Genomic DNA, 16,570 nt, shown 5'->3' with positions numbered 1-16,570 from the left:
TTGAACCCTTCACTGGACTACAGTACGTATTACTGGTACAGTTTTAACTTTGTCAGTACTGTGCTTGCAACTGAGTTAAACAGTGTTAACAGAAATTGGAATGGTATGCTTTCGCTCATAACCAACAAGGAATGGTTGAAACCTTATTGGGATTGCGTCAAAAATTAGAAAGAGAATGGACAAATTCAAAGATAAAAGCAAAAAAGCAGTGTCTTGTGATGGACTTTTTTACAAGAAATAAGTGACATCATATGTTGAGCTAATGCCTTAAGTATAATTAAAAAGAATACATTCTGAACATTTAAAATTTCATTGAGGCTGGGGTATAATGTGCAACCACGAGAGTGGGTTTCAAAAGATTATTATAATTAATAATTAAATTATTCTTAATTCAAGCAAGCCTACAGTAGTTAGATTATGTAAGTAAATAGATTACATTGTCGGTAAACGTAAAGTATTGGTGCCCTTCCCTTTGAGCTTATCCATGCAAGTTTAATTTACTGAAAACAAAATTTGTAAAAATTTAATTTACCCTTTTGATTTTTCTTATCAATAATTTCCTTTTTTGTGAAGGGCTCCGTAATAATTTACAATTACCATATTGTTATTACACGACAATTTGAAAGGATGATTTTCCCCTTTCCCTCTATCCTGGACACCCCTGTAAGTTGGACACATTATCATGGAACCGCAAGTGTCCAAGTTAGAGAGGTTTTACTGTAATTAGATTTATAGTAAATGGAATTAATTGAAGATGCGGTATTGATTCAGAATGGTACTAAAAGATGGCGCTACGATAATGGCGGTAGTACACATGAAATGGGCAAGTGCTATGTGTAGTGAACGTCAATTTTAATAAAGTGACTTTTAGTTGAGTAATCTTATAATTGTATAGCCATGAAATTATTGAAACCAAATTGGGTGTCTCACGATGGTAATGGTCTAATATTACAGTGTATTTTTAGGCAAAATGGTGTTGTTTACAGTGTATGCAGGGATAACTTAACCTATTTGTGTTGCATGATGCTTTTTTATTTACTGAGTGTATCATAGTTTGGTTTTCAAAATATGAACATTTAATTTTTCTACTTTTTAGATTTGCCCATATTTTCTATTGATATTCATCCTGATGGTTCAAGATTTGCAACTGGTGGTCAAGGTAAGGTTACAATATTTTCTCAAAATCTGTTTTGATAAATGATCCCTCTTTTATTATTTGAACAGTATGTGAAATAAACCAATTGGATTAACAAATATAATGGTGGCTTATGGAATATTGGTTTTGCTTCTTTATCTATGAAAGGGGAAGACTCAGGGAGAATTGTTATTTGGAACATGGCACCAGTCGTTAGTGAGAAGATAGAGAATGATGAAAATATACCAAAAATGCTGTGTCAGATGGACAATCATTTAGGTAAGTTGGGAAAAAACTGAAGATAATTACTATATCATGACACAAAGTTGACTTCTGACAACAGAACATCACTCAATATTTTGAACTTGCATATTAAAAGGTTTCCCAGTCAATGTTTATCATGGAATTCTGAGAGATTAAACCAATGTGTAGTCATCACTGCTAAGAGACAGTGGTAGATATGTGGTCTTGGTGTAATTGGCTCAGTTTTTAGCACTGTTCCTTAGCATTCTCTCTGATCCTTTTATTTTACTAAATCATTCCATAGAGCAGTGTCCTTGAGAAAAGAATAGTCATTCAGCTAGTAAAGAAATTTCTTGCTTTTCACAGAACCTGTAGGTAATTATCATGTCAAAGGAACCTGCCACTAGACTTTGTCCTTATCCAGGTGAATCCAGTCCATTCTTTAACCAAATTTCTTTAAGACATATTTTGGTATTATTCTCCCAACCATGATTCAGTCTTTAAAGTGGTGTACTGCATTCACTTTCTTAAACCTAAAATTTTGTTTGCATTTCTCTTCTTTCCTTTGTTTCTGTATGCTAATCATTCTTGATTTTAAAAATTTGGTGAAGAGTACTAGTTATGAAGTTCTTTTTATGCAGTTTTGTACATCTCATTTTAAGCAATTCCTACCACTTAAACCCTCCTTGAGCAACATTCAAAGAGAGCTAAGTGATTACATGTATTCTTACGTCTTAGCCAGCCTGTAATGTTACAGATTATTCTAGTTATTTGGTTTTTACAGGTAACTTTTTTCAGAAACAATTATTTTCCTGACAGATTTGCAGAATGGATGTATAATTTTGAATTAGGCAGTATTTTGTATGATAGAAATGATTTATAGAATTTTAATATTGTATAGTAACTAACTATTGGAAAAGGCCCATTGAAATTTAATGAGGAATGATTCAATTAATGTCTTTGTCCCTTACCCTCTTTCATCCTTTTCATTATTGCTTTCATACCTGTATCTCCTATAGAAATGCTTCTAAAAGCTACTTAATGGCAGCAGCATTTGTACTGTTGAACATTCTGTCATCTATCAACTTGGTTAGTCATGTATGACACATGCATAACTATAGACAGTACTGTATGATTATTATAGACTTTGGTAATTGCTTTTGGGGTCATTTGTGTCACTGAAATGTAGGATTACCATGTAATAGGTCAGAAATATTTCATGCTTCTCTTCTTTTGGTTCAATAATGTAGCTCCATCAACATGTATAATGATTCACTGGGCTAATTATTGTGTATTCATTACAGAATATTATAAATTAATTGAATATTTTATCATTTTAGCTTGTGTGAATTGTGTACGGTGGAGCTTTTCTGGCAGGTTTCTTGCTTCTGGTGGAGATGACAAACTGGTTATGATCTGGAAAATAAGTAAATATGCATCAGGTGAGAGCATTAAATGTACTGTTTCAGGAGTTGTCTGGGATCTGAAATTGTATCCAAATTAATTTGAGCAAGGAAACATGAACAGTGAATGTCAGATAAATTAGTTTCAGATTTTTTGTTTTACTTCTCATGGCAGATTATATAGTGGTGGTTTACCTAGTTGTATGATGGGTGTCATGTTTAAAGTTAAACTAAATGACTGGAAGAGAATAATTTGTCACTATTATACTGTTTCCTCAAGAGATATAAATGATATGAACAGACTTCCATGATCAGAAATAGTGCTACCAAAGAATTTAAGTAGCCTGTCATTTGGTCAGCAGGCACAAGTGGTTGTGACCTACTGCATAAAAGTAATCTAAAAAGTTTGTTTTAGCCATTTTGTATGTTCACAACCATTATCTCAAAAACTACTGATTGAAATTAACATGTAAATTATGGCGTATCTATAAAAGAGTTCTCTGAATTTTGTTGGAAGCAAGGTAATGACACTACCCTTGACAAATGTAAAACTTGTGACCTGTTTTAAGGCATTGTATTTTATTGATCTGTATGGATTAAAGAAAATCATGCAACTCCCATTCAGAATATCAAATTCCTGACCAGGATTAAAATTGAACACTTCTAAACCAAAGTGAAGTGATACTTCTGTATCAGACCACTTAGTTCAGTTTTATGGAATACTATGCCAGTTTTTGTCTTTATTACAATTTGATTTTATATGTATTTAAATATTTTTTATTGTCAGCAGGTGGAAACACCGTGTTTGGTAGTGGGAAGGTTAATGTTGAAACATGGCGCTGTGCTACAACATTGAGGGGTCATAATGGAGACGTTCTTGATATGGCTTGGTCACCTCATGATGCCTGGTTAGCTACTTGTTCAGTCGACAACACTGTAATAGTTTGGAATGCTTTGAAAATGCCAGGTGAGTACTCCAAAAACTATCTGAACCACTTAGGCATCTTACATTTATGAATAATATGAAGGTGGTAGGGAAGACATTTTTGTCTTAAACTATAATCGGTAGTAACTGAAACGTTTTCAAATATGCATAATAAGAGGTGTTCATCTAAGATGTTTCTGAATTTTCCACACTAGACCAAACAGTGTGAAGTATAGGAACATTATTGGGCATGTTGAGTATTGACATGAAACATTTAATGGGTGAGATGTCTCATATATGCTTCATATTGTTCTTACTGACATTAGATATTTTGTCAAAATGAAAAATTTAATTTCAGAAATGGTTGCGGTTTTGAAAGGTCATTCAGGTCTAGTGAAAGGGGTGGCATGGGATCCTGTGGGAAAATATGTAGCATCACAGTCTGATGACAAGACACTCAGGATATGGCGGACAGCAGACTGGCAGCAAGATGCTGTCATAAGTGAGCCATTTGAGGAGGTATGTCATGTACCACATGCGTTATTTCCCTAAAACTTCTTAAATGCATTGTTGAACTGCTCCTTGAATTTTTTTAATGTTGGTACACTGAAGTTACCTAAATGTCAAAGTAATTTTATGTGCTATAGCCAGTGATTTAATTGGAGCAGAATATTTGAAATAAATTTGCATATTATGTGATGTCACTCTTCAGATTACAAGGTATATATTTCAGGTTGAAGTAACTGGTGCCATATCAGTCAAATGCATGCTTAAATCGCTACTGACAAAGTGAAAGTGATCTGTAGTTGTAATTGCTTGTATGCCATGAATTGTTTACTTGAATGCACAGAAGCTTATTTCTCCTTTTATGTGACATATTTATGTGTTGTGTTACAGAAAAGTTTATTATTATTAATGCATTCAGTGAATACATTTATTTTTTAAGACGCATCTTTGGTTTGGTAATAGATTTTTAGGAGAAGGGATGCTGTATTGATTCTTAGGTGCCTTCAAATATAAATTTGTGCTTTGATTTCAGAAATTTTAAAATGTGAAAAAAGTGCATCTTAAACCAAGGAAATACATTAATTCTCTGGTATCAGTTTTAATAAAAATTGGTTTGTTCTTTCATGATTTTTTTTGTTCTTTCATGATTTTTTTTGTGTACTCTTAATTGCTAACATTTTGATTGTAACATAAATGCAAGCATTTCATGTTATAATTTGTATGTGATTTGAAAATAAGATATTGATTTTCTTGTTGTTTTTTCGCTCTTTGTGCTTTCATTACATCCCATTAGCTTAGGTAATCAAGCGTGTACAGTAATTGCTTTCAGTGTGGCGGGACAACTCACGTCCTTCGATTGAGTTGGTCTCCAGATGGTCAGTATCTTGTTTCTGCACATGCTATGAATGGAGGTGGTCCTACAGCCCAAATTGTAGAGCGTGAAGGGTGGCGTCAAGACAAAGATTTTGTAGGTCACCGCAAAGCTGTCACGTGTGTGGTATGTACATGAGCTTTAAGCTGTTCTTTTCCTGTTTATATTAAAAGTGGCAGTAAACTTTCTATTTACACAAATAAATTGAAGGATTATATTAACTGGTTAATTTAATTATTCTTTATGGTGGCATAAATTTATTATATCCTAATTAATTTTAGTTATCACACATATTTAAAAATGCTATTACTGAAATATGTACCATTTTTCAAGGAGAGGCATGAGGATGCCATATTGAATTCAAGTGTTAGATTATTTACATAGGGACGTGGTAGTCGTAAGACTCTGGAGTGTCATTCGGAGACTTCTCAGTTTGATCCTCAGTGAATTATTCTCATAGATTCAACTCTGCCAATGATAAAACTATGTCACTGTAAAGAATACCAGTTCCCTGCTGTTGGTTGGGATGTTTGTTAAGCTGTTGGTCTTCCATTCTAATCATTATTGTCATGATCGTGATATCACAGCAGTAATGGAATCTTCCATGAAGATGTTCCCACATCAGAAATGAATTCTGCACCCTTGCCTATATGAGCAGAGGAAAAGGAGGTCATCATATGTCATACCTGAAGTTATTAAATATAAACATACAACATTCAGAAATTCTTTATTATGGAGCAGAACCCATTTTAGTTTCCGATGGAGGGATGGGAAGTTGTTGCTATGTGATGATCTCTTGCTTGGTGCTGTGAGTTCTTGAAAGCATGAATATGGCATAAGTGTGATAAATGTTGTCTGCTGCATCTTGCTATAAGAGATGCTTCAGGTCTTTTGGTGTAGACATACTTCTTTATGTGATTATATATATATATATATATATATATATATATATATATATATATATATATATATAAATTAATTGAGATGTAATTTGGTGATTTTGAAGGCCAGATCAACAGGGTTTTGAACCTTGACTGTTCCACTGTGTGTTGCTTTGTAGAGGAGACAGTTATAAAAACATTTAAAACATGTAATAACCATTTTTAATCTGTCTTACTTTTTTAAGGACTGTGCGTAACAAGGACATTTACAGATCAAGACTTTTTGACTCAGTGATTTGAGCTTTTTGCAAAAGGTGATGATGATCAGGGTTTTGGTGCCATATAGACTCTAAAGTAGATGTCAACATTGGCATCTTTCAACAAGTGTGCGTGGCATCAAAACCAAGAAGAACATCAGCATCATCACTTTTTGACTCAGTCTGACAATCCTCTTCTGTTCTGTGGAAAGAAAGTACTTATGTCAGATAACACTGTACATTTTATGGATAAGTATATTTATATTATCTTTTTCTCTGTTAACAGCGTTTCAACTCTAACATTCTCCAGAAATCGTACAAATCATGGTGCAAGCCACAGCAGTATTGCTGTTGTGCAATCGGTTCTCGCGACCGATCTTTATCTGTCTGGCTTACAGCTCTGAAGCGTCCCCTCGTAGTCATCCATGAACTGTTCAGCAACTCTGTGCTTGACTTGTCATGGTCTGGTTCTGGCCTTCAACTTATGGCATGTTCATGGGATGGATCTGTGGCTTTTGTTGAGTTCTCAGAGGAAGAATTAGGCAAACCACTCACCTTGGATGAAAAGGTACAATATTTGATAACAACTGTTCTGCATTTGTTACCATTGAAGCTTATGAATTTGCAGTGTTGGGCATTTGTTCTTAACATTACCGCCCTTTTTGAAAATCAGAGTTCTTGAACTTCCATCTAAAATCATGTTTTCTTTCTTTCACTTTTTCCACTCCATTTGTGCACTATGATCAGCAGGGCTACTGTGTAGTCACTTCACCTTAAAGATGGAGACAGGAATGATACCTGAAACATCTACAATACAGACTACATTTACACAGTACTGTCAGTTAGAAACAGGCTCCATATTAGCATAAAACCATTGTGAAAGTCTGAAATCTTCCTTGAGATATTGTTATAACAAACTGCAGATTACTTTAAAACTTTAATTTGTAAAACAAAAATTCTATAAGATGGAAATTAGTGAAAATCTATCACAAGATATTTTGTATTAATATTTTATTTGCATGTATCTGAATTCAAAATGAGACTTATTATCCCTGCTTTATTATTTAATGAAGTAAGAGTTTTCTTGAATTTTCCTTACAGGAAAATGTCTTGCAGGCATTTAGTGCTTGTAGTTTGTCAGTTAAATGATTTTAGATTAGGTAATGCAGTTGTAAAATGACTATTTTTCTTCACTGGCATTATATTTCAAGATTCTGTGTGCTTTTCATTCTTTTGTATGAATGACTGTGCAAAGTTCTTGAAAAAGTATTTAAGTAGATTGGCCTGCCCTTTATGTGTTTTATATCCACACAACTTTGATCTGAGATTCTTTCATGTAGAGTACATTACATGAGCGGATGTATGGGAAATTCCTGTCACCATCTGCTCGCCAGACTTGTGTGGTGGAGACTCCTGAGTTGCTTGAAGTTCGAGAGAAACAAGCTGAAATGAAGGATCCAGTAGTACCAGCAAACCAAACTGAACCTGCCACTGAGCAGCCAGTTACACAACGAACACCAATGAAGGGACCAATCAACAAACAAATAGAAACTCGAACATCAGATGGCAAGCGACGCATAACACCCATGTTCATTCCACCAGCACCAGATTCTGGGTAAGAACTCAAAGAGAGTATCAGATATAAATTTAACATACAGAATTACTGGAATTAGGTTTCCATTGTGGTTTATTAAGACAGGTGGCAGATGTCTGTTTTCTGTAGAGTACTGATTGATGACACTTCCATCTTTTTGCAGATTTTGCAACTTCTGTAACTGATATTTCCTTGGTAATATTTCGTTGTATGATTGTTTTTTCACTATTTTCACGTATACTAAGTTATGGACCTTTGTGGCTGAGAAATTTGAGGTGGATATTAAATATAAGAAAGCAAGTTTAGATATTAAATGTGATGATAAATACTGTTTTTAAAACTAGTTAGCATAAAAATGTTGTGATAATTAAATCAGCATTTATGTTAGCATGTATTATGAATTGAAAATCTTTGATGGGTTGATTGATTGATTTATAGATTATTTTCAAGATGCTGCATCAACTTTAGAAGAGCTGTGTGACAGATAGGATGCTTGTCTTAAAGTTTCATAGTTAAATGCTGATCTCATGGTATCCTGTTCTTTGGCAGCTGAGTCTTAGTGGTATAACCATTACTTTCGGAGTATAAAAACTTCCATTGACCGTATTTAGGTTAATCAAGATTTAGGTTAATTCCTGTGAATAATAATGTGTGTTTTTTTATGAGTCAACAGTGGTAATATTAGTTGTTGATTGGACAAAGTCCATAAAAATCTCACTGTAGATCGGTTGAGGTTGTCCTGTTTCAAACTGAACAGTGTTTTTGTTTTTACAGAGATGTACCTCAGCCATTTGGGGCAAGTGGTTCACAGCAACCTACATTTAGTAGTTCTTCAGAGACAAAGAGTCGCATTGTCATTGAAAAGAGAGATGATATTGTGACACCGAATGTAAGTGGCGGTAGCAACAGCAGACCTTGTGATACAACATCTGCTGTATCCGCTACACCTGTTGTAAACAGTACATCCTGTCCACCAACATTAAATAATCAAGTTTTAGGTCAAAGGATAACCCCAAACATCTCTGATGGGTAATGAGTAGTTTATTTATTTGAATTCAAGATATGTCTGTTTGGTTGGTTCATAGATTATTTAATTATGCTATATTGACTGTTGCTGTTTAGCATAGAATGATTTGAGATTAAATGAAACATTTTTACTTTCAGTAGAGTAGAATGTATCTTTTATATGTGAGGTTCTCATGACAATGAAGTTGTTTATCTTGGTTTTCTGGGTAGTAGTGTCATGTAGATTTGTAGGCAGATAACAGACATTTCAGAGAAGTTGTGAGAATGGATAGGGTATGTTTCTCCAAAATGTTGATATATACCTTACAAGACCACACAGTGTTACTGCTCAGAAGACCAACATCAACTTAAATACTTGGTGTTCAATAAAAGAGGTCAGTAGGAATTACATTTGTATTAATACCTTCATACCAAACGTTAAGGATATAATGAGATGCAAATAATGAGGCTAACTGACAGTGCCTGTTTTTCATGTTGCCATATTTATTTATGTAATGAATTTCATGTACAGTTTATTGTAGGTTTTGGGGTTTAAACATACACTCATACAACTAACTGTTTTTGTAGGTTTAGTAATGTTTTCTCTTCATAAATTACACTGTACCATTTTCTGCAGGAGATTAGAAGTGCAAAAGGTGAGTCGTAGTGTGCCACCTTCAGTAACTACCAAACGCCGAATAGACACTGCTGTCAGTGTTGGAACCAAGTTACCTGTAGTGAAACGTTCCAGACCACCAGTGACATCAGGTTCTGATAAACAGCTACAACCAACTAGCTTGCCGCAATCCTCCGGTGATGAAGGTTTATCAGGTAATTCTGGAGAATGTAAAAGTACAATAGCCAGTAGAAGTATGTGTAAAGGAAATTATTAAAATTCAGTTGATTTTCCAGCAAGCATTGGAAACATCCCTAGTTTCCATCTGAGGCTTAGGTTGTAGTGGTGAAAATGTTTATAGTTTTCTGGGTTGACACAATTAAAGTGAAAGGGAGAACTTCCTCTTTCTTCTGCTATTGCAATTGGAACATGCATTGCAACCCATTTGATCTACTATCCCCACTACGCATATGTTCCATTACGACACAAGTACAAAGGATAGTCAGTCACTGTCATAGAAATAACGACACACACAATTGTAATAAGCCACAGTGAATGTGTGTGAATGCAGAAATGAAGATGATCGGCAAGACCGTGCTACACATACAACATGCCTGTGAGTCACAGTCTCAGACATAGTTCTTGATGTGGTTCAAAGTATACTAGTACAGTATTAGCATTCTGGGCAGTAGTCAAAGACAGATAGCATTCAAGGGACACCAATTTCATTCAGATTTTGAAGTGTAGAAGCATTTTACACAATTCTATGGGGAAGGCTTTCCATTCTTGGTGACTCAGTGATTGTTCGGGATAATTCTTTGACTGAGTTATCCAGCATATGGCCTTGAGCTGGTTTTGCATATATCCTTATTGCCATAACATGACACAGTTTTAAAAGAGCCATATTATCTGACTATTTTGTTTAATTATACCCCTTCACCTTTCCTTCAGAATTCCATCATTGGCCCCTGTGCTGAACTAATCTTATTTGTTTAACATCTTCATGTTCCTGAATTGTATCTTATCTCAGTCCAGTGAGTTTTGCTATTTTGAGGTTTGACTGTTACTGTTTTGTTAGCTTTATTGTACAATTATTTTTTTATTTTGTCCAAATTGAAAATATGGTTCTGTCATATGCTTGGTTTTAATTTTATGTTGTTTGTTATCCGCCAGGAGTAGGAGACGTTGATTCAGGGCCAGGGCTGAAGTTGCCTCCCCTGAGACTCCAGAATGGTAAAGGACTTGTAGTTCGTATCAGTGGCGGAAATGGATTGGTCAAAAGTAGACGTTTAGAAGTTGAAAATCGGGCATGTGGTAGTTCATTTGGCCCACTTACAAAGGTTAGAGTATTTTCTGATGGCTGCAGCTCAGGGGACATGCCCCAGTGGGAAGCTGTTCTGGGCTACCCAGTCAGCGGTTCTGTGGCTAATAGTCAGCTTGTGGTCATTGCTTGTGAAGATGCTACACTTCACCTACTTCAGACTGACACAGGTATGTTATGTGTGTATTGTTTTTGTGGCTATGCTTACATTTTGTGCAACTTTATTTCTCACCTAGTAAAGTGTGTGTGTATTATGTTATAGCATAAATGTGACATATTTAAAAAAATATATTATTTTAAAGAATATTTCATTTTAACGTGTGACTTTAAGTAGGAACTTACCTTGTTTTAACTTTATCTATGGTATTGTGCTAAGCCACTGAGTCCTGTATATTTGTCAGTGGCATTCTTCTGGGATGTGATGCCATGTAGTTTTGTAGGTGGTTACTAAAATAATGGAGACTTGTATGTCTCAGTCGTATGGTTGTCAACATAACTTCATAGTTTCAGAATCCAGAAGACTGCTATAGACATCTTCTTGATAATTAGAACCTCTAGTCTCATTTGTTTTCATCAGTCATGAAGTGCATGTTTTTTGTATGAAATCTCATTCCTTGTCAAAGAAAACCATTATTCATTCAAGTAGCCCTTTTCTCAATTGGTGATCCTGTCTTGTGTGTAGAGTTTTGTTAACAACTCTAAGACTGGTCACTTTGTTGATTTTGTCCTTTCACTTCAAAGAAATGTGTATTTTACTCCTGTTCAGGTCAGCGACCTCTTCCACCACTGGTTTTGTCATCCCCAGCTTCAAGATTGGCCCTTAATGCTTCACAACAAGTAATGGCTGTCACATGTCGTGGTAATCTTTCTGTATGGGACGTATTAAAGGGCAAGGCTTTGGTCCGAAATGAGAGTTTGCTGCCAATCATGCAGGCTGAGCCAGGTAAACTGTAATGTGTAGGGGGATATATATATGACTTGAAGCTTTCTTGGGTAATCAGCACCATCTATTTAGAGCAGAAATCCAGTGTTTCAGGAACATTCTGTCTCCATCTGAGAATGATGTGGCATGTTAATTATTATTGATCTTGTGTGTACATTTACGGAATTGAGACCCCACCTGTAAGAATAATTGATCTATAAAGGATCATGGGCAGAGATAAGTGTAAATGTGTCTTATCATTAAGAAACCCACTGTTCCTGCATATATGAAGGTGGGGCCTTAATAAATCTGTAAATATATACAGGATTTACCAGAAAGATGTACACATGTTCAATGAATGGAATAAAGACATCTAAACTAAACCATTACATGCATCAGCATTGGCACTTGGTGAAATAGCAAATGTGTTATGGGTGTTCAAAATTACCACTGGCCATGTGTTCCATAAACACAAAACACGGAGATCAATAACAAGGTGAAGTTCCATATTATAATGTGTATACATTTTGGGGGGTACTATATAAATATACCAACCATTGATGCTCACCCATCACATCATTCCCCGAGAATGAACACACATAGGTTTCCAGAACATTTGACTTCTGCTCCAAATTGACATGTCTGATTGCCTGATATGATTGATATATACATATATTTATACATACTAGTCAAAGTTAAAACTATTTGGATGTTATAGTATCTACTCATAATCAAACAAATGTTCTTCCACTCAACAACAATAGCTCAGAAATTTGACGCCATGAATGTTCGTATGCATTGTGTATTATTTTAATGCCTCTGGTATGTTTTAGGTTCTGTAGTGACTATACTCAGTTGCTCCCTTACAGAAGAAGGCCACCCTCTTGTTTCTCTGTCCACAGGGAAAGCATACATGTTTTCAGCAGAACTTTCCAGCTGGTAAGTTGCACAAAATTGTACAACATTTTTTAAAGATTTATATATGACAAACTTAATGTAGTCTGAGTGAAATTTGTGTTCAGAAATAGATCATTAAATAATGTCATTGTTTTATTTGTAGTTCTTATGCACCTTATTGTATACTGACAGATTTAAATGTTTAAAGGAAATTAGGCATTGTAATTTCCTCCTAGAAGTCTGTGTTTTTAAGCTCAACATTTGTACACCCTAAGTACTCTGCACTTCCTTATTTGTGTTCCAGTTGAAGGTGTCTCCATTTTCTTGTGATATTTGTATCTTGATATTCTGAGGTGGAAGCTGATTGCTTAGTTTAATTAATGACTTTATTGTAAAAGAAATTGTGACATTTAGTGAAAGCTGGATGTGTATTTACTTGCTAGGTTGGTGTTGGCAAACAGCAGTGATCCAGTACAGCGTTCCTCAGCTCATCGTGCCTTTGTTTCTACACTTTCTGCCAGTCAGAACACAGGAGGGTTACCATTAGCATGCCTGCAATCTCATATAATCAGGTAATTGTAGGAGTAATGAATCTATAATAATATTAAGGAGAATAAATTCATGTGTGTATAACTTGTTGGTTATAATATATATATATATATATCAATGTGTATGAGGGCCACTTGATTAGCAGCTATGTGAACTCTGTTCTACTTGCAGTGGTGTGAGTTTACTGGGACAGGGATCCTCAGCCAATGCTCTGTGCACAGTCACTTTCATGGAGCAGCAGCTCGCTGCGTGTCGTGCTCTGAACTCAAAGCAAGAGTTTCACAGTTGGCTTCTGGCACTTGCACGCTTTCTTACTCAAGAAGGTGAGTTTATACCTTCAAATTTTCAGAAAAGAGCTTTGGTAGCAACAATGAAAGTACAGTGAATGCAAAAAAGTTACAGAAATATTCACAGGTAGTTAGGAATAACTGATTATTGCAAAGGTGGCAGAAAAAAAAACTCATCTTATGCAGCATTTTCCACATATGTACCATAACAGACTAATGGTGCCAGAGATCTTTCTCTCTGTAATGAAATTCTTGTAAATCATATTCATTCTGATGCTGTTACAATGTGTATTATTTTTACTTAATGTTGTTGAAAGACACAGGTCAGGTAAATATTTATATGGAAATTGGATGTTTAAAATAGGATCATGTACCAAGAGAGGATGAGTTGAGTGTAGATGTGTCCCTGTGTTTTCTCCTCTTGCAAAGTCAGAACTTAATGAGTCTCTGGAATGCCAGGCCACCACCTAGGTTTGAAATCCGTATTAAACTGTTGATCATCTGTAATACTGCCCTGACATTGAGTGTAAACAATTCTTTGCTGTGTTTGCTACTGTGTAAGAAGTGAGGCAGAGGTTACAAAGATCTGAAGACCACATTTATAGAGATCCCAAACAATAAAATAACCATTTATTGCATTGGCAGCCCACACAGTCTCTTCGTAAAATTGTCTGGAAATAAGCTGTTAATTATTGTTTATGTGTTACAGGCTTGGAGACCCGATTGCGATTAATCTGTGATGACCTCTTGGGGCCAACTCATAGCCATGCAAAACATAGCAAGTCATGGGATACTTCTGTGATGGTATAATCAACAAATATTTACATACTACACATATACTGTATTACAGTGTTTGCATTTGGGTACACACATGTTGGAATTATAATTGTAATCATGACCATTCTCCCTTGACAATTCCTCCAGGGTGAGTCATGCTAGATAGACTTTGCCTTCTAATATGCACTCTTACATCTGCTGTCTTCTCTCACTTGTCTTGTTTCCACATATCCATATTACTGCACTTTTATTTTACAAACTTTTTAGTGTTTCTATTTTCAGATGTTGTATAATGTTCATTGGAACGTGGTGATGGCAATTCAAGTAGGAAAAGGTTTTGTACTGTAACATACTTTGACAGGCCTTCATGATGATAGTGGTGATCCTTTCAGTTGTGTGATAAATATGGGATGTTTTGATCATCTGTGTAATAATTATCATCTATTCGAGAAATACTCTGTACCGTGAAGTGAGCTGAATGAGATTTTTTTAAATTCTGTAATATGTAGGTTGAGATTAAAGAATGCCTGTGAAGGTATTATAAGTTTTCATCCTTCCACTCTTGTATCTAAGTAAACAGAATTTTATGAATCATAAAATAATATATTTCATTCACTGTCTTCCTCATCTGCACATTTAAAATATTCTTTCAGGAAACATATGCTATATTGAACAAGGAATCCATTCACTTATATATTATTTATTTATTTATTTATTTTATAGGGTTTCTCAAAGCATGCACTTTTGCGGGAGATTCTGCCTTTGATTGGCTCCAATTTGCATCTTCAAAGGATTTACACTGAATACAGTGATCAGTTGGCCATGCTGTCAGAAGAAAAGTAGCTGGTGAATGTGAACAGTAGTGCATCAGAAAGTGTTATTCAAATATTGTGATTTAGCTCAGCGATGTGTTACTTTTTGCACTAAGTGATAAAACTATTACTAGGTAAGTAACACAGTAATTGATTAAAGTGGCGATCCTACAGAGATGTTAAATAATTATGAAATTCAGTTTGGAGCTGTAGTGGAGTATTTGAATCATCGACATTTGATGTTCTCGCAGCAGTGAGTTTGAAGATGTCCATCTTCTTGGTTGTTACACTGTGTAGTCTAGTAGAAGTTTACTGGCATTTCAGAGGTGCTTCCTGCCTCCATCAAGAGGGCAGTGAGTAAGCCTAATTTTCGTGATGAGGTGAAACTTCCATCAGACTGAAGTCGGCTGTCTTCTAGGTTGTGCCATGTAGTCTGGTAGAATTTTACCATTATTTCAGAGGTCCTTGCTGCCTCCATCATCATAACCTTGTTGATGGAGGCAGCAAGGACCTCTGAAACGTCGGTAAACTACTACCAGACTACTCGGTGGCGCAACAACCCAGAAGACAGCCATCTTCAGACTCACCGCTGTGACAACCTCAAATTCTACCTTCTATCACACTACACAGCTCAACAACCCAGAAGATAACCATCTTGTATGAAGGATCTGTATTGTACATCCATTTGTCAGTGGTATGACCACCTTAGTGCTTCATGATTGTGGCAGTTGTAAGGAACAATTCAACCTGTTGTGGATCTGGATCAACAAGGCTATAATGAGAGGGTTGTGTTTTACTTCGCTCATATAAAAAGACATATTTGTAAGCAGTAAATCTTTGTTACCTACACATGTGAATTTGACAGTAGCTGATCTGCTAATATTGCATTACAACAGTGGTTCCCAAAACTCTGTGGACATGTGTCAAAAATGTGTTGACTTTTTTGTGTCAGCATTACCGTGTTTATTCACATACCATGCATCCCTGAATAAGGCATGTACCCAAAAGCTTTATTGTTTTTTAAGAAAGAATCAAAAACTTATAATAAAGTACATTAATAGGCTAGTCCCTGTGTAGAACTCTCTGCGTATATGTGTGATAGCTGATAAAACTGCATTGTAATTAATCCTTTTTGGGCTATCAGCCGTGTCAGTTAATTTAATTGAGAAAACACCAACATTTTGATAACCATCTTTGATGAAGATTGTTTCTCAAATGTTGTTTTCACCATTTAACCACCTGACATGGCTGGTAGCCTGAGAAGAATTCATTATACTTAGTTGTCATGAAATTTTCGTATCTTACAAAACTGTAGTGCTGTGAAAAATTAATAAAAAAATTAGGTACCACCTTTATAGTTGTGCTTCAAAGCTGCTGTTGCTGCCTTCTGAAGTGGTCTCATCATTAATGCATACACATTCCACAAGTTTGTGATGTGTGTAACAAGTCATTCAGTGACAGGAGTACTCTGGTGATACATCAGTATATACAAATTGGGGACAGTCCATGTGTGTTATGTGTGTAAGAAATCATTCATTAAGAGTGGTGGTTTTAAGACACATGAACAC

At 35.4% G+C, this 16,570-nt stretch overlaps 1 protein-coding gene across 2 annotated transcripts; it reads left to right on the top strand.

Annotated features, from left to right (window-relative positions):
* The first annotated feature begins 646 nt into the window (after positions 1–646).
* Hira (histone cell cycle regulator-like protein) lies at positions 647–16,355 on the top strand. Of its 2 annotated transcripts, none has more exons than XM_022057978.2 (18): positions 647–934; positions 1,097–1,159; positions 1,304–1,414; positions 2,719–2,820; positions 3,572–3,748; positions 4,065–4,225; positions 5,043–5,210; positions 6,509–6,790; positions 7,563–7,837; positions 8,591–8,845; positions 9,459–9,652; positions 10,611–10,928; positions 11,525–11,701; positions 12,514–12,619; positions 13,021–13,149; positions 13,298–13,449; positions 14,123–14,217; positions 14,914–16,355. In XM_022057978.2, exons 1-18 carry the CDS (start codon positions 898–900, stop codon positions 15,031–15,033), a joined length of 2,922 nt encoding a protein of 973 aa, XP_021913670.1. In that variant the 5' UTR covers positions 647–897; the 3' UTR covers positions 15,034–16,355. The 2 variants fall into 2 exon arrangements, with proteins under 2 accessions (XP_021913670.1, XP_021913668.1); XM_022057976.2 differs by having other exon boundaries at positions 3,569–3,748.
* The last annotated feature ends 215 nt before the right edge of the window (positions 16,356–16,570 follow it).

The sequence above is a fragment of the Zootermopsis nevadensis genome, unplaced genomic scaffold (assembly GCF_977971745.1).
Source record: "Zootermopsis nevadensis isolate Lab colony 2312 unplaced genomic scaffold, Znev_1.0 Znev_ptg000009l, whole genome shotgun sequence".
In the NCBI taxonomy this organism is placed as follows: domain Eukaryota; kingdom Metazoa; phylum Arthropoda; class Insecta; order Blattodea; family Termopsidae; genus Zootermopsis; species Zootermopsis nevadensis.
This window is presented reverse-complemented; position numbering and strand designations above follow the sequence as displayed.

Bases quoted from the DNA above. Each gene is read 5' to 3' on its own strand.
- Hira (XM_022057976.2), top strand. From the start codon at position 898: ATGAAATTATTGAAACCAAATTGGGTGTCTCACGATG. The intron at 7,838-8,590 runs GTAAGAACTCAA...TTGTTTTTACAG, and splicing joins CCACCAGCACCAGATTCTGG to AGATGTACCTCAGCCATTTG. The intron at 13,150-13,297 runs GTAATTGTAGGA...TTCTACTTGCAG, and splicing joins CTGCAATCTCATATAATCAG to TGGTGTGAGTTTACTGGGAC.